The sequence below is a fragment of the Pleurodeles waltl genome, chromosome 7 (assembly GCF_031143425.1).
Source record: "Pleurodeles waltl isolate 20211129_DDA chromosome 7, aPleWal1.hap1.20221129, whole genome shotgun sequence".
In the NCBI taxonomy this organism is placed as follows: Eukaryota; Metazoa; Chordata; class Amphibia; order Caudata; family Salamandridae; genus Pleurodeles; species Pleurodeles waltl.
The window spans coordinates 1,486,011,649-1,486,036,009 of NC_090446.1; the positions used below are offsets into that span (position 1 = coordinate 1,486,011,649).

The window sequence follows — 24,361 nt, forward strand, 5'->3', positions numbered from 1 at the left end:
CTGGTATTTAGTGCAACATGGAAAGAGCATGATAAAGCCTCAAACAAGTGTGTCAATTACTTACGGGTCCTGAAAATTGAGAATTTCACAAAACAAAGCTCAAGTTCTTTGGACATATATTTTCTGATGGAGGCATGACCCCTGATCTTGACAAAGTACGAGCACTACCAGCCACCAGCCCTCCACCTGTGACATGAGAAGTGTGGTCTTTTTTCTTGGGCTTGGCCAGTTATTATTCAAGATACATTTGCGACTTTACCACAGTGAGAGCCCCTTTTCCAGATCTAACAAAGTGAAATATTAAGTTCTGATGGTCCACTGAATGCTTGGAGACACATTGCGGCATACACAAGTCAAAGATTGACTGACTTATTCTCAGCTGGAAAAGGAGAGTCTGGCTGTGTTATGGGCCTGTGAACATTTTCATTTGTTTTAGTATTGATGGCAATTCATGATCATTACTAATCACCAGGCGTTGCTCACCATTTTGGGTATTCGTAAAGCTAAGATACCTCCTTGCATCGAGAGGTGGGGGTTACATGTCCAAGAGTACAACTATACAATTGTGCACAAGCCACGCAAAATTCAAAACCCTGCTGATTATTTATCACAAGCACCTTTACAGCGGCATAGTTCAACGTTGAAAATTCCTGAGGATTACATCAACTTCATTGTAAAGTCCAGCACACCATCAGCTCTGTCCATTGAGCAAATCATTGCCACTACCTATGCTGATAAGGACATGTGTGCCCTCAAATACATTATTGCAACCCATTCCTGGAGACAGAGTGTTCGACCCATAAGTGGCAATGATGAATTTCACAAATACTGCAATGTCCAAGATGAATGTCTGTTACTAAAGAAGGGACTGTGCTAAGGGTAACCTGGATTGTCGTAGCTGTACATTTGATGCAGTAAGTGATTTAACGCGCCCATGAAGGCCATCATGGCATTCTGGCCACCAAGAGGGAAACTGAGAGATTGTGTGTGGGTCCCTCACTTGGATGAGAAAGTGTAGAAGGAATTACAGGAGTGTCATTTATTCAGCTGCCTGTCTCCAAATGTGACCCTGCATCTCCTAACAATTTCCAATCTCCCTGCACATGCACTGGAAAAAATTGTTGTTGACTTCTTTGGGCCTCTGGCCAATGGCCATCACATTATGATGATCACTGATGAACATTCCTGGTCTCTTGTGGTGGAAGACATGCCATTCTTAGCCCACAACAAAGTAATTGAGCAGCTGGTTACATCTTTGCAGTGCGAGGCATAATAGACATTCTCAAGTCTGACAATGGTCCGCTGTTCAACAGCAAGGAGTTCAGAGAGTTTCTAGCCAATCTTAACATCAGAAAAATGCACCTTTGTTGCCATAAGCCAACAGTGTTATGGAATGATTAATGGAGACCCTAAAACAGGTGATTCAATGTGCATCAATAGAGGGACTGGATCTGAGTAAGGCATTATGCCAAGCTATCAGTGCTTATCGGTCAACCGTTCGTTCCACTACAGGTGAGAGTCCTGCATTTCTAATGTTCAGGAGAGCCATGAAAACCAGATTACCACAGTGGACACTTGTATCAAACTTTAATGATAACGTGACGTGTGCTACTGACCATGCTCAGAAGCATCGGATGAAGATGTATGCTGTTCGACGTCATCAACTTCAATGTTGCGTTCAATGAGGGTGATTTGGTTCTAGTGAAGCAAATGGAAAAGAGAAAGAAAGATCCACCGTTTGACGTTTATCCTTTAAAAGTTGTGACACAAAGGGACATATCATAACGTTGCATTGTCCCTGCAAATCCATTACAAGGGACTCCTTTCACTTCAGACATCTGTCTTGTTGATCATCAGACCCTGTTTCGGAGGAAACTGTCCCCCACTTGAAGACTCTGGCTATACATTCAAGCCTGTACCCCTGGGGTCCATCCCGGGTAAAGCTCAACTACTGCGTCCATGTGATCTGGCCAAACTGTGCCACCACCTAGAAGGCTGATCACAGTAATATGATGCTGCTGTTTGTTCATGTCTTTTGGTTGTATCTTTTTATTTAAAGAGGGGGAAGATGTAGGGGCATATTTAATAGCCACTAGCGCCATTCTAACCCAACACTAGCATAATGTTTTTTATGCTAATTTGGCATTAGACGGCCAAAAACACCATGTCATATTTACAAAGTGGTGCAATGCATGCATTGTGCCACTTTGTAACCCTTTGTGCTACATTGTGCCTTTGCCAGGCATAATGTATGCAAATGGGCATTCCCCCATTGGGGAGGGGGGTGAAAATATAGTGCAAGATCTAGGAGATTTCTTTGTGTTATTTTTCTCTGCACTTTTAATGGCTGCTCAGAGCAGGAGTTAAGAGGGGGCATACTGTTGAATACAATGGGCCCCTATGTACTCTGCAGGAGTAGCACCACAGAGTACATCAGTAGCATAATAAAAGAAATTACCCTATTGTCCCTACCCTGCGCCATGGTGGGCCGTATTTTAAATATGGCACACACGTGGTGGCATTAGGGGGGTGCTAAGGGGCACAAGAAAAGTGGTGCTGCACTGTGTGCAACACCACTTTTCTTAAATATGCCCGTAGTGTCTTATAACTGCACGTTTTAGCACCTCATACTTAGGGGTGGACTTACGAAGGACATTATGTAATCGATTTGGGAGGTGTCAGGGTGTAGTCCTAACAGTTATTGGAATATCATGAGTTAGTTATAAGTAGTACGCTGAAGAGTAAAGACAATAATTCTGAGCTCTTTGTGTGGTTTGTTCTTACACATGCTACTGGGCTGGTGAGGATCATATACTAGATTCCTTACTTGAAATTAATTGGCTAGAATGTGAGCTTAGTAGATGCTAAATGTGTTATAGAGGGTCCATTTACTAGAGACTAAAATCCTAATATTTGATATATTATTTGTAGGTATTGTGTTCACATCGTTTGATCTACCACTAGAAAGCATTGGCCCATCACGCAGGAATCAAATTGGGTGGTCTTTGACGTTTTACCATAATGTGTGTGTCATCATCATGGTTGCAGAGTTGAGGTTGGAAGATCAGCTCTGTTAGTGGTCTACTTCTTATGGTAAAGAAAAGGGGGAGACAGTAGAACCTTGAAAGTACTCCTGCAGTTGAGAAAATTGTGGAGCAGCTGAATAGAGAAAGGTGAGAATGAGGTATAGTTTAGCCAAGAAAGAAGCAATAAAAAAAGGGTGGTGCCTACCTTAACTGTAGATTCAAGTCTGGCAAGTAGGAATAGTTACTCTGTCAAAGATGAAAGAGAGATCTAATACCACAAATGCTTTTACGCAATTAGATACCACCGTAGGCTTGATGTAGTCACTATTTGCAGATGTTGTGCTTCGACCACTGAGAAAGTTGGACAGAAGATTATTCTCTCCTCTGTAAACTGATCTGCATGTGTAGGCAGCCTACAGTTTTGCCAATTGGTACAAGAGAACATTGGGTTGGTTTCTGTTTTTTAAAGAGTGGTGTAGAGTTGAGTTCTTTTGGGGTTAGGCCACGTTTCAAGGAGTGGTTGATGATAGCTCTGGCCGGAATGTCATCTGAGCTGGTCATTGAAACGTGTACGCATGTGCGTGCAAACATTCGTGCCAATAATACTTTTCCAAACTCAAACGTCCATGTTGCACGTACAAACCCCTACACATGTGCTTTTGACCCTGATGTATGTTCACACCAGAGTTGATCGAACTTCAGTCCAACATAAATGCCAGCGCATACAATTGCTCATGCGTGTAGAGTTAGATCATGTTTTATGTTTGTTCATCATTCATCTCGATTGATTCATGTTGTCTTGTAAGAGCACACTGATGCAGATACTTTTTAGAAGTCCCACTCCAACAGTTGTAGATTATTTGAAGTGGTACTGATATTGCATATAAATATTTTTTAATGCAGGTCAAGGGATGCCAATAATGAACCCAGTGATAAAATGGAAACAGTGGATGACGGTCTTGTGATTTACAGTGCGATTAACAGGTCTCCAAAGGTATGTGTTGTGTTCAAGGTACAGTCCCTAGGACTACTCTGAGCTAATAGATACAGAGAAGATGTTTTGGGCCTATCCATTGAACATTCTGCTCAAACAATTATTTTATGTTTGTGTTCTTTATTTTAAACTCTATTGTATTGACAATGAAAGTTCTCATAACCTATTATTGAACAACACATCTAAAAATCTTTATATAAGTTAAAAATGAACAATTGTAAATTAATATGGCAAGGAAATGCAACCAACCTTCACAGAGGAAAGGAGAAAATAATTTAATATAGTGATGTTAAGGTTAAAAATACAAACTGTCCTTCAGTAAGGTGGCCGGGCTCCCACATTATGCTTCTAGAAAAGTAATTTTATATTGAGAGAAAATCAGAACATTGGTATATATGTTGTCATTACTATCAGAATTCTTTCAGCACTGAGCGAGCTGGAGATGCCTTTTTTAATTATTCTGGGTGACTAGATGAACCAGAGTTCTGATAAAATATGTATCCCGCTCTATATGAGAGGCAGTGCACAGTGTGATGCGCTGGACTAAAATACCACTGCACAGCACATCAAGCCCAATGGGACGTGCTTTCCATTGTTTACTTGAAGTGCTTGGCTAGCAACACTATCAGTCACCAATGGTAAACTAGTACTTTGCATTTTGACTTGACTTTCTGGCCTCTTTTAGTGATCCCATTTTACTGACCCAAATTATTCCTGTCCTCTATAAACTCAATAAGCAGGACCTCTGGACACACTGATCCTAATGTAACCTACATGACCCATCTGCACACCTCTTGGTCTGCATAAACCTTGTAAAAAGCCTCCCATCAGGCTGCACAGATCTCGCAACCCTCCCCTTCGACTCCAAGGACCCCTTGCGGCTATAATGTCCTTTCAGCCTGGAATATGTCTACATGAACCTCTTGCTAGGTACGCATAACCTCATGCAACACTGGTCTAGACCTGCAAAAAACTAATAGCACTCCATAACAGCCCACTCTGGCCTTATACCACAAATTCACTCAAACCTGAGTCTGCTAGGATCAGGGTAGTCCACTATTATATCATAGCATTATATAACACAGCCCTCTTCTCTGGAAAGCTATTCACAAATTAATTTGATGTAGCACCTCTGTTGGTCTGCACAGACCTTCTAAGGCTCCATATAGCCTTATTTAATGGTACTGTGTTTTATAAATATTGCATTATATCACATTCCTGCTTTTTATAAGGTGTGTAAGTAACAGGAGTTACTTTTACCCAACCTTACAAGTGTACCCTTGTTGTATCCGGTAACTCAGTTCCCCAGAATTAACCAATATCAAAGGCATTCGGTAAACATCAGAGTGTGGGAGGGTTGTTGATGGGGATTATATATAGGAACTCGAGGGCCCATGCATAATGAGAAACTACCAGTAATTCTTGTCTTTATTTCTGTGGTTATTACTCATTTAGTCCTTCCCCAAGTGTGCATAGAGCTATGCACATGTAGGTCTACTCAGTGGTGTAACAAAACTTGAGGTGCCCCCCCTGCAGATTACATGGAGTGGTCCCCCTCCATACTTATTCAGAAACTCCCAGGTCAGGGTACTGTGCTGAGGGGGGCCTCTAGAGGTCAGCTCTACCCCCCTCACCGCCGGGGTGGCGAGGGCCTTTGTTACACCACTGGGTCTACTATTAAGGTACAAAGGGTGCTTGACAATGGGGTAGATTTACTACAGAGTGGCTATTTCTTCCAGCCCATGTCGGGCATTGTAGATTTTTCTTGCCATTATTGTTTCCACGCCTTGATGGTGCTGGTGAACAGGAAATAAAGAGTATCAGAAGGCCAGTTGTGAAAAGGGCTTCCTGTTGCAAAGATGGCTAATTGTTTCAGCTGTCCCTAAAAGGGGTGTCAAGTCAGAAGTCTAACTGCCCTCATTTCAGAGGAGCACCCCTTTTAATTGCCTAGTAGAGGATGTTTTTTTAACTGGAAGAACAGTGGACAGGCAGTTGCCAAATGCTAAGGAAAGCCCTGCTGGGCTAATAGTTGGCAGAAACCACAACTTTTTTTAATGGCCTCATCAATCTTTTCCTTTGTTAGACCAGAGGTGAATGTTACAGGGTTTTCTTTCTGGCCATAGTGTTATATTCTAATGTGAAGGAAAGGGGATTTCAGGAAGGACAGTTGGGATGGCTGCGCCGGAGTATGGAAGTCATTGATTTGTATCTCTTCAGAAACTTTTTTTGATCACAATCTTGTGGTGTCATCATGCAAAAGTGATGACTAAGATGAGATGCCGATTGAGGATGACAAGACAACAACCCTGCTCCATGTTTATAGACTGGGAAACCGCCGCAGTTAGGAGTGACGCATATAAAAAGTAAAGAAGTGAATCCAGGACAGCCCAGCCACGCAACTTACTGTTGGGTGCCAGCAATGGTAAACGTTTGGTGTATGGAAGTTCATTTTGATCGATAAAAATTTACTTTACATGCAAGCACAATGGCTGCTACACTAAGGAGGCTTGTGTGGCACTGCGGGCATGAGTCAGCAGAGAGAGAATGCGGTTCCCCTGAGGTTCCTTTGGTCAGCCAGGTGAGCACTGCTACTGAGACTCTGAAGAGAAGAGCACTGCGGTCTGGCATGTATGTATGAATTTAAGTACTTGGGATTTGTAAAGCACATTATACCCGAGGGCGTCAAGGCAATAAAAAGAATATACAGCACTGTAATGCAAAAAAGACACCAAGCACCCATCACAGAACAGAAAAAAGCCAGGTTTTAAGTTTGTTGCGAAAAATGGTTTAGGAAGCAATATTCGCAATACAGAGGGGTGACGTATTCCACAACTTGGCATCAGCTACTGAAAAAGACCACCCAGCCCATGTGGCTTACCAAAAACTAGAGATATTCACATTCTTAAGAATGGATGATCTAGGTAGTCTTCTTGGTGAGCCGTTCTCAAAGCATCTGCTGCATACACATAGAAAGGAGAATTTAGGAGTTGCCATTACCCTGAGGTGTATTTGGATGAATGTACGCCACAGGATTCATTCCATCCTGAGAGGTCTCGGACGAAGTGGCAGAACATTTTTGTTTTTCCTAGGGAGCATAAACGTAGAAAAAAGATTGGTGTCCTCACACAGTAAAAGAGGGCCAACAAGCTTGAGGAAACTATAACATGTATCTGGCGTTTGGTTGCATTTTGTGCTGGCAAAGACTTTAATAGATGGAAGTCCAAGAGAGAGAGCAATGCTTAGACAACAGTGATACAATGAGTAGGCAACAGTGACCACTTTATTTAAGTTTGTTTTTTAGCAGCTGTGACTATTTGTTATTGAGCTTGGATTGCTGTTTTTTTAACATGCCATGTTGACTCAACATATATCTGCTCCTCCTACATTCCTACAAGATTGGCTCTCCCATTATGGCATGGGAGGATGAAACTTATCTTAAGGCCATTGGTGGGAACATATTTGTAGCAAGCAGAGAATCCGCATTATTAAAGCATTGTCTGGGAGTAGAAGGTAGGAATGTTTTGAAAACTTTACCCATGTATGAAACAGAAGAGGAGGGCAAAGATGGATCAGATGCTTATGATTCTATGTCTGATGAATATGTAAGGTCTATGAAAGCTTTGGAGGAAACTTTGGGGAAGAAAGTAAGTGTGGTGGTGGAAAGGCAAATGTTTTTCACATGCCCAATTACTGAGAGAGACTATTAAACAATATGTAGCGGTGCTAGGAACATTAGCCATTACGTGCATGTTTAAAGAGTTACAAGAGGAAATAGTTAGGGATCAGATAATATTTAGAACAAAAGAACTCTTGAGACTGAAGAATCCGTCATTAGAAAAGTCGACTAGGATAGCGTGACATATGGAGAACATATCCTGCTATGTTAAAGAATTGAGAAAGATTAAAATGGAGCATAAGGAAGAGCATGATGAGGCTTGTGTAGTCACCAAATACATTTAGATCAAGTAGAAAACAGGCATATCTACATGCTGATGGGAGTGAAAAAAACGTGTTACCGATGCAGAAGTGTGAGGCATCTAGCAAGTCAAATATATGCCCAGCTACTTGAGCTAGATATTTTAAGTGCGAAAAACTGGGTCATTTTTAAAGGGTATGCAGAATGGAAACTGGAGGGAACGTAAAAGCAGTATGAATGTGGTTGATTCTTAAAGGAAAATGGTTCATGAACCAAAATCCGACTGTAACGTGGATGATATGAAGGTGATGGTTGTCTGTGAAGTGAACATGAATGAAGGTAAAAACAAAAATGAGAAGAATATCTATTGTCCTCTGAAGTTTGTGTTGAGGGTGAACGAATGAGATGTGAACATGTGGGTAGATTTTGGCTTGCTATTTACTTTAGTAACCCATTAGGAGAATGTGCGCTGACTCCTTCTACAGTAGAAACAGTGGGATACTGTGGAGAAAAACTTCCTTTTATGGGGCATTTCAGGGCAGAATTGAAATATCATGGCAAGCCAGCCATTGGCTGAGTATATGTGGCAGAGAATAGGAGGAGGATTTTGGGTTAGAAGGAGCAACTTTCTTTGGGAATTATTCTTGATCCCAGTCATCCGCATCAAGAACTAGTTATAGGGGATGGTGGGGTCGGGAAGAGGAGCATGACATTTCTCAAGCTGTTTGTCGACAAGTTAGGTTGTCTGCATAATTATGTGCATCACTTGGTCTTGAAAAATTGAGCTGTGCCCAAGGTACGGAATGTGCCAGTAGCCTTGTGTGAACAGCTAAAGGAGGAGTTAAATATATTGTGTGAGGCAGGGGTGATTGAACCCATTAAATCATCTCAATGGCTCAGTCCCATTGTATTGGCTTAGAAACCCAGTGGCAAAATGCGAATGTGTGTAGAACTCTGAGACCTCGACAACAGTATTTGGGTTGACAGAAATACGTAGCGTATTGATGAAATGCTAATGACTGTGAAGGGGGCCAGATATTTCACCAAACTAAGGCCCTGATTTATACTTTTTGGTGCAAAACTGCACTAACGCAGATTTGCACCAAAAGGTTTAGCACCGGCTTGCACCATTTCTGTGCACCAGCCAGGCACCATATCTATGGAATTGTGCAAGCCGTTGCAAAGGGTAGGCTACCAAAAACAAAAAAGGACGTTAGTCAGGTGGGGATGGCGGTATGGAAGAAGGGGATTTTGCACCAAAAAATGACATTATGCAGCTCAGAGTGAAGAAAAAAAAATGACTCTAACCTGCCTAGATTCATTTTCTGATGCAAAACCATCCATACCACATGACTCCTGTCTTAGAAAACACAGGAGTCATGCCCACCACCCCAATGGCCAGCACAGGGGACCAGGGTCACCTGGGCATGGCCATTGCACCCAGTGCCTTGAAGGGGGGCCATTTCAGGGCCCCCAATGGCACTTAAAAAACAAATACTTACCTGTACTCACCTATACTTACCTGGGATGGGGTCCCCATCCTCCGCTGTCCCTCTGGTGTGGGTGTCCCTGGGGCCTGTGGAGGGCACTGGTGGGCTTATTCCATGGTGTTCCACCATGTAAATAGGCCCACAGGTCCCCTAATGCCTGTCCTGACCCAGGGGCTAAACAATGGTGCAAGCAGGCTTTGCACCATTTTTTGACCCCTCCTGTGATTTTAGCACGGGGAATAAATAAGGCGCTAAGGCCATAGAGTCATTTTTTGCATGGGAATGCCTACTTTTCATCTCATTGATGCAAAATGAGTTCCCACGTCCCAAAAATTACTTTAACTCCATAAATTTGGCTCTAGACGGGTCTAGAGCCAAAGTATAAATATGGAGTTAGTTTTGCACCAAATTTGCGTTAAAAAAAATGACACAAATTTGGCGCAAAAAAAGTATAAATATGCCCCTAGATCTGTCAAGTGCATATCACCAGGTTCAGTTGCATAATCTATTGAAACATCTGTCATCTATCAAAACTCCTGAAGGCTCATTTCAATTTGCCTGCATGCCTTTCAGACTAGCATCAGCAACAGCAGTTTGCCATAGAGTTATGCAAGGGATTTTCAAGTGGATGGACAGTGTCTTATTTTTCCAGGATGATGTGTTACTTTGGGGTATAGATGTGGAACAGCATGATGTTGAGCAAGGTAGAAAGTGCAGGGTTGATGATTAGCCTGGAAAAATGTAAATTTAAAGTGTGTGAGGCAGAATAGTGAGGGTGTGAAACCAAAATTAAAATTGGTGGAAGTGATAGAAAAGGCTCATCCACCAATGAATAAAAATAAATTATGATCATTTTAAGGCCTTGCAGAATAGTACTCCAAGTTTGTGGAGTGTTTTGAAGAGAGAGTGTATACTTTGCATCTGTTGATGAAGAATGAAGTTGAAAATCAATGGAAGGATGCATGACAGAGAGCATTTAATGATGGGAAATTGGCTGTCAGTAAAGTAATTGCCTTGAAACCTTTTGACTCAAAAGAGAAACTTATCATCGTAACATATGCTGGTGAATATGAGCTTGGAGCCGCGTTGATGTAGTCAAAAAAGGGGCATGCGAGAGTGGTGCTTTTTGCCTCATGTACACTCAAGGAAAATACTTAAGCCCTGATTGAAGTATAACGCCAGCTAGCGCCATCCCAAGATGCCGGCCAGGCGTCATTTTTATGGTATGACGTTAGCCGGCGGAAAGGCCTGGTTAGCGTCGGGGAGGTGTAGGGAAAAGTGGACGTTGGGCGTGAAAGAATGGCGCTAGTCAGGTTAGAGTCAAGAAAATGACTCTAACCTGATTAGCGTCATATTTTGGCACACAACCCCCATCGACATGACTCCTGTCTAGGTAAAGACTGGAGTCAAGTCACCCAGCCCAATTGCCATGCCCAGGGGACTAATGTCCTTTTTATTTTAATATACTCACCTCTACTTACCTCTGCTTACCTGGGATGGGGTCCCCTGATCCTTAGGTGTCTTCCTGGTCTGGGTGGGGGTGTCCCTGGGGCCAGGGAAGGACACCTGTGGGCTCTTTCCATGGTCTCTGACCATGGAAATAAGCCCACAGGTCCCCTAACGCCTGCCCATACCCAGGTGTTAAATAATGTCACTAAGCAAGCTTAGTACCATTATTAAAGGCCCCCATCACCCTGTGCATGATTTTAGCACGGGGGATCAGTATGGCGCAAGGGCCACAGCTTTGTTTTCTGCATGGGAACGCCTACCTTGCATCTCATTGACGCAAGGTAGGTTTCCACATCCAGAAAATGATGTTAAGTCCATCCATACCTTTGACTCTGGTGTCTAGCGCCAAAGTAAAAATATGGAGTTAGGTTTGCGCTGAATTAGCGTAAAAAAAAATATGATGCTAATTTGGTGCAAACTGAGTATAAATATGCTGCTTACTCTACCATTGAGAAAGAGGGTTTAGAGTGCTGGTGGAGTGTACCTCGTTTTAAAACCTTTGAATGTGGAAAGCATTTTTAATTGTGGTCAGATCGCAAGCAGTTGTTTGATTTGTTATCCACAACAGGCACAGGAAAAGCAACTCGACACTTTGCCAAGTGGCTCTATCAGTAGCAAAATTTAAATTTTTCCTTTAAATATGTACATGATTGTCTTTCATGATCAGCCCTTTATATAGATGATTATGAAGAATAAGGTGAATGAATGGTGGCTGACATAAGAGAAACAAGGAAAAGAGCGCTGTTGGAAGATCAAACATTACAATTGTTGATAAACACCCTATCTATGAAAGTCAATGTTAAATGCGGAATGAGTGAGGAATTAGGAGATTTCAAAAATGTCTGGGAAGAATTATCTATTGTTAATGGATTTGTAAGACACAATGGAAGATTGGAAGGTCTGAGTACGGTTACTGAGTTTGTTGCATGAAGGACAAAGTGCCATTTCTGGCATGAAAAGAAAAGCACATGTGGACTTTTGGTGATCAGGCATGGGTGAGTATAAGGAGAGGTATGTAAGAAATTGTGTAGCATGCACATGTAGTGGAAAAAGTCCCATAAGTCCATGGAAGTAACCATTGAACCTGTGGAATTTCGCAAGAGGCCATGGGAAAAGGTGGGCATAGATATATGTGGTCCATATAAAGGTTTGGGGATCACAACGGGGACCCGAATAGGAGTACAGCAGTCCCAAGACTGCCATATCAACTTGGGCGGTGCAACCTAAGTGGTCGGATCACCACAAGACCGCTGCCACCACCAAGTTCTGTTCCACTACAGAGGTTGGGATAGCTGTGGAAAATGGAGTCTGTGCCAGCAGTGGCACCACCATCCGTATTCCGACCTGCTTTTGCACCAACCTTTTCATGGCGAGGACTTCGCCATGCAAAGGTCGACGGAAAGCAACAAAGTGGCCCCGGGGGGGGGGCAGGACAACAGTTGCCCTTGTTGACATTGCACAGGTCCCCTGCCAGCATAGTCGATGTGTGCACTGTCTGCATGCACAACATGGTGCATGGCAACTGTGCACCAAACTTGCTGGCTGCACAGTCAGTGCATCCGGCATTTGTGTTGACATGCTCTGACAGCAGGAGCCTATGCCTGTGGCTGCAATGACTGTGCTGTCAGCTTTGCCAGCCCAGTGTGAATGTTGTGGTATGGCGGTAAGGAGGCCGCTGGCTTGTCAGCGTCCTTCCTACTGCCCCTTACCAGTCTGGCAGTCTGACCGCCAATAAAAGCCTCTTGTATCATTACGTTTTGTAAGTAGGTTTTCATGAGGGAAAGTTGCCCTGCTGAAATTGTTACAGACAACGGTCCACAGTTTATATCTGGGAGCTTACTGCTTTCCCTAAAAAAGAGGATATCAAACATCATAGATCTGCAGTTTATCATGCTCGTGAAAACACCATGGTGGAACATTTCAGTGGGGTAGTAGGAGAAAGTTTTGAACTGGAAGAATGAGATACAAAACATGTTGTGGAGTTATTACACCATACTGGACACAGTCACTGGTGAAACTCCATGTCATTTGCTAAACTGTAGAGTATCTTGCACAGTGATTGTTCCAGCTTGGATGGAAAGGATGACACATTCCAAGTTCAGCAAATATGGAATGAGGGAAAGGGTAAACAAGTACCAAAAGAAATATGCACAAAGGCTAAATGAAAAATATTGCAAGGAATTAAAAGAGACCAAATTGTGGTGATTGGGCTCAAGTGAAATCCAGTTTTTGGACATGTATCTGCAGGTGATGGATGTGTGGGTTGAAACATAAACTGAGACTGATTGAGGTGTGAACTGAATGGATCAGTGACTATGGGCTCGATTTCGAGTTTGGCGGACAAATTCCAACAGGGTGGCCGCCGCCTAAGTGGCAACCCCCCTGCCGGAGTTAAGATGAGATTTCCGCTAGGTCAGTGGACAGAAACCTAATATTCTGCCCTCTGGCCTAGCAGGAAACGGGCTACAGCATTGTCTCCGGGTCGTAATCGAGCCGGTGGCAATACAGTAGCCTCCAGGGTGCAAAGCAAGCAGTGAACATTGCGATGGTGCTGGTCCGGGGGTGGGGCCTGCACTGTCCATGCAAAGTGCGGTTGGACCACCATGAAACTGTTGGCGGAGAAGGGGGTTATACTCCCCAGGGCAGCGCTGCCCTGGCGGATTAGGAACACCACCACCTCCCGGATCTCTGATTCTGGTGGAGCTGGCGGTTCCCTGGCATCCCGACCGTCAGGGTTGAAATGTGGCATTCGGACCGCTACATTGGCAGCGGTACGACTGCCAACCGAAAACCTGGCGGTCTAGTAAATGCCAGGTTCATAATGAGGCCCATAGTGTGCTAGTTTTCTTTATAGTAATTTGTTTCTTCCAAAATTGTACATATGAAATAATTTATATTGGGTAGTGTGTATTTTCATGCACCAAGAGTCTTACATATCCTTTTATAAGATTGTGCATTTTTCTTCTATCTATATTTCGTGTATATCTTACTTTCTAGTTTAAATTTAATGAAAAACTTTATTTTAAATATTATGCTTTGATTTATAGGGAGGAATGTATGCTGCTGTGTTTTCTTTCTGGCCATTGTATTATTTTCTAATCTGATGTAAGGGGATTCCATGGGATTCCAGGATAAAAGGTTGCGGCATCTGAGCTGGAGTCTGGCAGTCGCTCATCTGTATCTCTAATAAACGTCTCTTGATGAAAATCTGGTTGTGTCACCATGCAAAAGTGATGATTAAGAGAGATTAGTCCAGGCAGTTGAGACAGCGTGTTTGTTAGCAACTGTGATTTCAAATCGAACCAAGACATGATCAATAGGTTCCCATAGAACACCCCACAAAGAGCAAACAGGTCTTCCTGTTTCACTGGTTTCATTGAGCAGGAAACTCTTCCACGCAATAAACAAAACATGAAGGTCTGATTCAACGTGTAGGGCCAAACATTAACACAAACATGCGTGAAGTGCTGCTTTGCATTACTATGCATCAAGGTTGCATCCATAAGTGGTGCATGAGAGTCTGTGTGTAACCACCCATGGTTTGTGATGCAAACTCTTATCTACTAAAAATGGTAGACATGGTTTTGCACCAAAAATTAAAACCACTTTAAAGCAGGTGTTAAAAAAGCTAAATGCTTTAATTTCTCCTACCTTTTGCCACTTTGCATGTGTGTAGGACTGTACAGCACACATGCAAAGTGGGAAAGAGTTTAAAGTTAGTCTAAGTAAGTTATTTCTTACTGGAAGGGTATGCTGCAAAGGTGTGTGCATGGAGGTCAGGAGCCTGATTGTGCGCCAGCTCTGGGCAGTGAGCTGTACCATATCTCTGTAGATTTGACATTGCCTTGCTCTCTCCCTATCCCGCAATGCAGCACAGCAACTTTGGGTGCTGCACTGCATTAGGAGACAGGTTCATAAAACTGGACTTTTAAATTTACCAGTCCTAGTTTTTGGCCAGAAGTAACTAACTTATTTCTCAAGTGGAGGACCTGGAGGTGGATGTCAATTGCAACTGGAGTGAGGAGAATGGACAGGCCCTTCAGTAGTTCTGTATTGTTTTTACTGGAATTGGTTATTTGCTTTGTGTGGTAATATGTAAGCCTGGTAGCTCTCTCTTCAAAGTAAATCCTCACTGTTGTATATGTTCCTCCTCGCCTTGAACCTCTTATGCATGAGTCGCCCTGGTTTAATACTGGACCTTTAGAGTTGTTTACTATGAGAGGACAAAACCCACTTCTTTTTGCAGAAGTAAGATGCATCTTGTGCCGTTTGGGTGTAGTTTGAGCCCCATAATCCCATGAAGAAGGCGGTTGATGAGGAGAAAGTGCTCTGGAATAGCATGTGTTCTGTAGGACGAGGTACAAGTGAGATTACTAACCTGTGCAATAATATAAAACCTGGGAAAATTAATAAAGTCACATCATAACTGCAGTATAATTGCATAGAAATTAAATTTACAATATATTTACAAGGTGTGGTATGCTGTTTTGCATGTATAAAAGCTTTTGAAAAACTAAAGACTTGGGAGAACCTCCGAGCTCTGGAGCTTTTTTTCCCTACCAGTTTTGTACATCTATGTTCCCAAAATTAACTTACTTGTCTTCCCCTTCTCTGCATTGTTTGTAGGGTCCCAGGACTGAAAACAATTCATGCTCTAGTTCCAGTGCAATGGACTTCAAAGACAATATTTATGAGAACTTCAGAAAGGAAAGCCTTCAGTATACATCAATCCACTTCTCCAGAGCCAAGCCCGCAAGAAAACCCAGCCCACTTCCAGAAGAGACTCTTTATTCAGAGGTCAAAGTGCACTAGCTGATGGGTGTACCATTGTTCTTGGTCCATGAAACTGTAGGTTGCTATCAGTAGTGGCTGCTGTACTGGGCGTGGGGGCAGCGTGCGGAGCAGGGGACCCAGGGGGAGGGGGTAATAAAAAAAAACGTACCTTCCACCTTAATATTTTGACACTCCAGCCACCTCTATTCTTCTTCCTCCTTCCCCACCCAATCCAATTGGGATTGACCTGAGTGAGCAGAAATGCCCCTCAGGGAGAGAGTGGGATACTGCACTGGGTATCCAACCTGCTGTGCAACTCATCCAGGTAGAAAGTTTTAATTGTGCATGTCAGTTCGGCTGGCCTTAGGCGGTCGGCCAACCTGACATGCGCACTTAGAAGCGCTCTACTAGTCCTCCTCCACTTGTTGACATGGGGGATGCTGGCCCCGCCCGCCCGACAAAAACGGGAAAATAAGGGGATAATAAAATACTTTTTTTATCCCTTTATTTTTCAGATTTCAGCAGTGGGGCGACACTCCTCAACCATAGTGGATGGGTCTCCTCTGGTTGCTGTGCTTTCAGTGAAATAAGAATAATTTCCTATACATATACCTGCATGGCGGTTTAGGCCGATGTTGGTTGAGAAGTAGTAGCAAGAGTCTATTTCTCCACTGACGATGCATTCTGTGCTGCTATTGATAGTGATAATAGGTTAAATGACATGAATTATGATGCATAGACTCTCTTTGGCTTTAACAATGATGGGCTTCATTGCTTAAACTGTCATTAAGCTTGCTCACTGATAAACTGCTGTGCTCTTTTTTTGCATCTGGAGTTCCTCAGCCATGCATCCAATGGATAACAGTATCTCAGCTGGACATGGGAGTTTGAAGACGTCTAAAAAAGTTACAATTCTTTTATGTCAGCAAATATTGCAGACTGAGGCCTTTTGAGACTGAGTGCTGAAGAGGACACTGAATTACTAAAGAATCAACCTGGAAGTAAACTTTTTTGGGCAACCTTTTTGTGAGGAGTTTTCAGACTCAACGATCAGCAGCAGCCATGATTCGTTTTGAAAGTGATGATCTGTTCTTGCAGGATGTTGTTCTGTGTTTACAAGCGACTACACCATAGTTATTTCTGGCAATTGAACAATAAAATGTTGCTGTCATAAAAAAAAACTAATGCCACATTACAACCTTGGTGGTCGGGCCGGCTGGGAACCACCAGCTCTGCCAGGATCAAAGATCCCAGAGGTCTGGAGGTGGCGGCAATCCAAATCCACCAGGCCAGCGCTGGAAGCAGTGCTGCCCTGGGTATCATGACCCTCTTCTCTGGCAGCAGTTTCATGGCAGTACCACTGCCATTAATATGTTGCCAGAAAATAAGCAATAAGCAATAGCATGGGCAGTGTAGGGCCCCCTCTGACCAGCACCATCACAGCATTTTTGCAGACAGTGAACACTGCGAGAGTGGCAGTACACCCTGTGCTCTACAGCATTGCCACTGGCTTGATTATGAGCCACAGACAGTGCTGTAGGCTGTTTCCCACTAGGACAGCCGGCAGAAACTCAGGTTTCTACCCACTGACCTTGCGGGAAACTCTTTGTGGGGCTGGTGGGGAGGTAGCCAGCATGGCAACCTCCCCGTCAGAAGTTCAGCGGATGGTAAAAAACCATCTGCCGAACTCATAATCAGCCCATTGTCTTGAATTCAAATGCCATGGAGGCAAACAAGTGGAGTGGAGTGATGTACAGTACCTGAAACAGCCATCAAATGAAGAGTCATGAGGGTGGCAATAGCATTCAGGTCTGCCTGAATCATCCCATGTTTAAGGAACAAAAAGAAGGCTCACTTCAGATGTTCAGGGGGACATATAATTAATTAATTACATTTTATTTGAGAATGCTAGGTGACAGATTTAAATAGCAATCAGTTTTTTTTAAAGGAATCCTCTTTTTGACCACAGATCAGTGGCGTTTTGATAGGATGGGCTTAGTCAATGCAAAGCGCTAATGCTACTAACGTAACAATTTGATTGTGGATACCTTCAAGTCTGTGGGTTTATTGTGTAGAGATACCTAAGTAGGGGGCAACACAATAATTAAGATTAGATCCAAAAGTGGACTATTGCAGTTCTTCTACCATCTTCAAAGGGAACAGGGAGTATAGGTTGCAAATAAATGTGAAGAAACAACAGAAAGTACCTGAATATCTATTTTAAGTTTGGAAGCAAACTAAACCACCATACATTCTATGTGTGATTTGGGTTGAGGCAAAAGACTAAGAAAGGTGTTCAGATAACAGATGTCCACTATTGGGGCCATTCCCCAATACCTGGATGTAAGACCTGTCAGTCTTACAGTGGTCTTCCCCAGTTTTGCCTTCATCCTCCCATTTTTGCTGATCTCATTTTTGTTGGCCTTAGGACTATGTGCTCTTTACCATTGCTGACCAGTGCTAAAGTGCTTGTGCTACCTCCTTAAAACATGGTAGGCAGAAACTTCCAGGCACCTCTGACAATCTCATATTGTCAATTAAGTTGCGTCTGATGTTCCAGATATTACTGCACTGCCGCTAGTATGCTTTGGCAACACATATTTTACAGTGAACTCACTAACTAGACTGATGTTCTCATTCTATTAAGACTAAGAATAAACAATTTCTTGTCTAGAGCAAATGCCTTGTCTACAAAACTCTCTACATACTGTTTCTGCCTATGTCCAGCAAGTCTCCTCTTTATGTGCTTCATTGTCCTCAAATGTTTTCTTTTAATTTTCTGCTTCTTGCAGAAGACGCCTTATATCTACGGTTCAACGTATTCTTGCATTCTCATAACCTATCCTAACTGATTACGACTTTGGCAGTGTTTCAGCCATTTTGCCACGGCGGCGGTCACAATAACACAGTGGATTCAACGATATTTCACCCGCCGTATTTAGGTGCCATTCCTGGCCCAACAGCCGTGTTTATGATGGCAGGGGACTGACCCTGGACATGATCAGCAATTCAAGAAAACATTTTTATATGTGTTGATGCATTTTGACTAAAGAAGTGTAAAATGTACACATATTCATGAGATATGTGAAAACTACCTTGTACGAGTACTTTTCCATTGCTGGAGTCCAAACAGCAGAACCCTTGTCTATACTGCCCTCTGGCAGCTGCTTTTCTTCATGCCACTGTCGAGGTGGTCGTGAATGGCTGAATGAGTCAGCAGGACTCCAGCCGTCTCTCGTTCAGAAACCGGCCAACATTGTAATTCAGCGGGTAGACCGCCAAGTTAGCGTCTGGGAAATCCAATGTGCTTTGATGGTGATACCCTTTCTGCCAAACTCAGGGCCTCAGTTCTCTTGTAAGAATTTTTGCTGATGTTGAAAACGTGCAGAGTATATATGATATAACAGAGGAAAATATAGTATTGTAAAGTAAATTATTCACGGATTAAAAGGGAACTCACATTATCAGCAACTTCCTATATTATAAGTAATTTTAGTAGCTGACAATTTTCTCAGGTCTCAAAAGAATTATAGTATTGGCAGGTGTTAGAAATGGGGTCTTTGGCTGGCAGTCAGGTTACCCCCTGTCCAAGCAAGGACCCTCACTCTAGTCAGGGTAAGTCACACACAATCCAAATTCTCCTGTGCCCACCCTCTGGTAGCTTGGCACTGAGAAGTCAGGCTTAACTTAGAAGGCAGTGTGTAAAGTATTTGTGCAATAAATCATGCAATAACACAGTGTAACACCACAAAAATACACCACAGTGTTTAGAAAAATATGTAATATTTATCTGGTTAATGCAAGTCGAAACGATCAAGATTCAATAAGTATATGTTGAAATATCACTTAGAAAATGCTATAAAAGAGTCTCTAGTTCTTAAAAAGCAACAAGTGTCTCTTGCAAGCACAAAGTACCTAGTTTGCGTTCAAATTCTCCACAACGGATCGCAGAGGAGGAGATGCGTGGAAAACGGGGAGGTGTTCCTCGGTTTCTCTGGCCGCACACAGATGATGCGTCGATAATTTTCTACACAGGGAAGGCTTTGCATCGATTTCCGGCGCGCTGACTTGGATCCTATTCGGGTTGTGGGATTTTCGGACATCCCGGGGACGATGCGGTGAAATCCTGGGCATGCAGGATGAAGTCACAGGAGCTGCATCGATCCGGTGGGCGATGTGTGGAAATTTCGGTCGCATGGCAGGCGCTGCGTCGATTCTTCTCAGGAAGTTGGGTTGTGTCGTTTCAGCTCAGCTATGCGTCGATTCAGTGGCCCGTGCGTCAAAGTTTCGGTCGCAACGCTGGCACTGCGTCAATCTCCTACTCGGGGAGCTGGGCTGCGTCGATCCGGTTTGGCGTGCAGTGATTTGCTCACATGAGGCGGGATGAGTGTTGTTTCTGGCAGGCTGTGCATCAAATTTTCGCCGCACAAACAGTTCTTTGGAGAGATTAAGGGGGTCATTACAAGCTTGGCGGGCGGCAGTAGCGGTAACCGCTGTGCGGCCGCCAATGCGGACGCACTCCCGCGGACCCCATTATGACATCCCCGCTGGGCTGCGGGCGCAAACCTAGTTTGCTATGCAGACAGTGAGAAGCTGCCCGGGGCCCTGTTAGGGGGCCCAGGACCCCCCCTACCGCCAGCCTCTTCCTGGCGGTGCAAACCGCCAGAAACAGGCTTGCGGTAGGGGAGTCATAATCCCCAGGGCAGCACTGCTTGCAGCGCTGCCCTGGCGGATTATCACCGCCGGGGCTAAAACGGCAGAAAACCGCCAGCCCCGGCAGTGCGACCGTGGCGCTACCGCCGCGGTCGTAATAAGGGTCTCAGTACCGCCAGCCTGTTGGCGGTACAGACGCCACATTACACCTGGCGGTCTCTGACCGCCAGGGTCGTAATTACCCCCTAAGTCTTTTTGGTCCTGAGACTTTAAGGAACAGGAGGGAAGCTCTATCCAAGCTCTTGGAGACCACTTCTCACCAGAACCAGCAGGCAGCAAGGCAGCAGGGCAACAGCAGGGCAGCAATCTTTGGCAGAAAAGCATTCAGGTGTGTCCTTTTGGGAGCCAGGCAGTTCCTCCTTGCAGGTTGCAGGTTCTGGTTCAGAATTTCTTCACCAGTGGTATCTTGTCCAGAATTGTGCCTTTGAAGAGGGGGAGACTTCAAAGAGTAGCTTAGAAGTGCACATGGTCCCCTTTTAGTTCCATCCTGTCTGCCAGGGTCCCAGTAGAGGGTGTGGCAGTCCACTGTGTGAGGTCAGGCCACTGTCCTTTGACATGTAAGTGTCAGGCCCTCCACCCTCCCAGCCCTGGAAAACCCATTCAGTAGGCAGGTGTGTGCAAGTGTGACTGAGCATCCTGTGTTTGGGGTTGTCTGAGTGAATGCACAAGGGAACTGTCAACTAATCCTAGCCAGACGTGGGTTGTAAGGCACAGAAGGATTTAAGTGCAGAGAAATGCTCACTTTCTAAAAGTGGCATGCCTAAAATAGTAATATTAAATTGAACTTCAAGAGTCAGCAGGATTTTGTATTATCATTCTGGCCATATTAAATATGACCTTGTTACTCCTTCCAGATCAGAAGATACCACTCAAACAGTATATCATGGTAGCCCTAATGCTAGCCTATGAAAGGAGCGGGACTAACAGCAGTGTAAAACGAATTTAGGAGTTTTACACTACCAGGACATGTAAACTGCACAGGTACATGTCCTGCTTTTTGTCTACACAGCACCCTGCCCTATGGGTTACCTAGGGCATACCTTAAGGGTGACATATGTAGAAAAAGGGGAGCTTTAGGCTTGGCAAGTACTTTTAAATGGCAAGTCAAATTGGCAGTGAAACTGCACACACAGACCTTGAAATGGCAGGGCTGAGACATGGTTAAGGGGCTACTTAAGTGGGTGGCACAATTAGTGCTGCAGGCCCACTAGTAGCATTTAATCTACAGTCCCTGGGCACATATAGTGCAGTTTACTAGGGACTTATAAGTAAATTAAATAAGCCAATTGGTTATGATCCAATGTCACCATGTTTTACGGGAGAGAGAGCATATGCACTTTAGCACTGGTTAGCAGTGGTAAAGTGTGCAGAGTCCTATAACCAGCAAAAACAGTGTCCAAAAGTGGAGGGAGGCAGGCAAAAAGTTAGGGGTGATCACCCTAAGGCTGTCAGGTCTAACAGCATCGGTTTGATTTATGCACCTATAAGCTCCAAACGCTCGTTCTTCCTCCAAATCAATTGCCTACTCACCGAGATTAGAGCATCCCGCTACATCATAAGGGGGATTGTAATTTAGCTTGCGACGCAGTACTCGACGCTACTGGCCCCAGAGATGTCGGCAACAAGCAGGACAGGGCAATACTAAAGTATGTGTCCTCAGATCATTAACAGCTTCTTCCAGTCTGCCACCTTCCCGGAGAGCTGGAAACACGCTGAGATCAACACCCTCCTAAAAAAAAACAAGCCAAACCCAAATTACCTCAAGAACTTTCGGCCTATCTCCCTGCTCCCCTTCCTGGCAGAAGTAATTGAGAAGGCTGTCAACAGACAACTAACCCGCCTCCTTGAAGAGAACCGCACCCTGAACCCTTCCCAATCTGGATTCTGACGCAACCGCAGCACTGAAACCGCCCTCATTGTCGCCACTGATGACATCAGAACCATACTGAACAGTGGCAAAACCGCGACCCTCATCCTCCTGGACACCCTACGCTCACGTCTCAACAATGCTGGAATCCGCAATAGAGCCCTGGAATGGGTCACCTCCTTTCTCACCGGCAGGACCCAGAGAGTCCGCCTTCCCCCATTCTGTTCGGAGGCCACCAAAATCATCTGTGGTGTACTCCAGGGTTCGTCCCTCAGCCCGACCCTCTTTAACGTCTACATGGCCCCACTCGCTAATATCGCCCGGTCCCACAAACTCAACATCATCTCATACGCAAACGACACCCAGCTGATCCTCTCCCTCACCAAGGACTCCACCAAGACCTACCTCCACGAAGGAAGGAAGGCCATCGCCGAATGGATGAAGACCAGCTACCTCAAACACAAATCTGACAAGACAGAAGTTCTCATCTTCGGCTCCACCCCCTCCGCATGGGATGACTCCTGGTGGCCTGCCACTCTCGGAACCACTCCGACTCCCACCGACCACACACCCAACCTTGGATTCATCTTGGACCCCTCACTTTCCATGACCCAGCAAGTTAACTCCATCTCTTCCTCCTGCTTCAACACCCTCCACATGCTCCGAAAGATCTACAAACCAGAAGAACAGTCACCCAAGCCCTCGTAAGCAGCAAGATGGACTACGGCAATGCCCTCTATGCAGGAACCACAGGCAAACTCCAGAAGAGGCTGCAACACATCCAGAATGCCTCTGCATGCCTCATCCTAGACATCCCCCGCCACTGCCACATCACAAACCACCTGAGAAACCTGCACTGGCTCCCAGTCAACAAGAGAATTATCTTCAAACTCCTCACTCACGCTCGCAAAGCACTGCACAACACTGTACCAGAATACCTCAACAGACGATTCTCCTTCTACACCCCGACCCAGCATCTCCCCGCCCGCCGACCTCACTCTCGCAACCGTCCCACGCGTCCGCAGAACTACATCTGGCGGTAGATCATTCTCGCACCTCGCCACCAAAATGTGGAACACTCGTCCCACCCACTTGCGCCACACCAAAGACCTCCTTACCTTCAGGAAACTTCTCAAGACCTGGCTGTTCGAGCAGTAGCAGCACCTACCCCACCTTGCTTCCCCCTTCCCCTCCTTAGTGCCTTGAGACCCTTACGGGTGAGTAGTGCGCTTTACAAATTCCAGATTGATTGATTGATTGATCACGGGCTACTGGATCATTGGAGGCTTACACACCCGGCAGACAGGGAATACACATTCCTCTCACCAGCTCATGGAACATAGTCGTGATTGGACTATTTTCTGGTGACACAAAACATAGTGGTCGAGGGCCGCAACTCCTGTATTCTGGAGTGTGCCCTCTTGGGTCACTCCTGACCCTGTTGACTATTGATACAGGGCTGGTCTCTCCGGGCCGTAAACCTCAACCGCACATCGCAGGCTAAAGTACAATTGCGGTCACATGTCTGGAAAAACATGCGTGATAATAAGGGTACAGTCTCGTCCCCAAGAGTATAATGGGCGGCCGCACAGGCAACCTTTCGTGGGCAAATGATGCGAGATGGTGAGCAGTCCAATAAGCGAATGATGGCCCGCCAGATAGAACTGGAGGGTAACATTGCACGCCTCACCCAACAACATACAGCGCAACCCTCATTATCCACACACCAGAGCCTAGAGCAAGCCTGAGTGCCCATTAATGAGTTGTACATATCTTGGGATTAATATGCACTGCAAGGCCTGCAGGGTCGTCACTATGAAAAGGGAGAAAAAGCTGGTAGGCTCTTAGCAGCCCAGCTTCAGCAGAGGGAAGCAGCGCAGGCCATCCCTGCCATCTTGTTCTCCAGCAGCGAACTGCTGACTCAAGCGCTGGGCATCATCAATGAGTTTGCAGCATTCTACTGTTTTTTATTTACCCCGGAACTAATGGCAAGCCCTGCTCAGATGGAGGCCTTTCTAGAAGGAGTCCACTTTCCACATCTGATGACGAGGGTCGAGCCCTACTGGATGGGAA

At 44.7% G+C, this 24,361-nt stretch overlaps 1 protein-coding gene across 1 annotated transcript in view; it reads left to right on the forward strand.

Annotated features, from left to right (window-relative positions):
- Positions 1-18,385, forward strand: part of LOC138246551 (sialic acid-binding Ig-like lectin 13) — a 286,183-nt gene extending 267,798 nt beyond the window's left edge. Inside the window, exons 10-11 of the mRNA XM_069201221.1 lie at positions 3,930-4,020; positions 15,562-18,385. Coding sequence (XP_069057322.1) covers positions 3,930-4,020; positions 15,562-15,747 — 277 coding nt within the window. The 3' untranslated portion in view covers positions 15,748-18,385. The remainder of the gene's footprint in view (positions 1-3,929; positions 4,021-15,561) is intronic.
- The last annotated feature ends 5,976 nt before the right edge of the window (positions 18,386-24,361 follow it).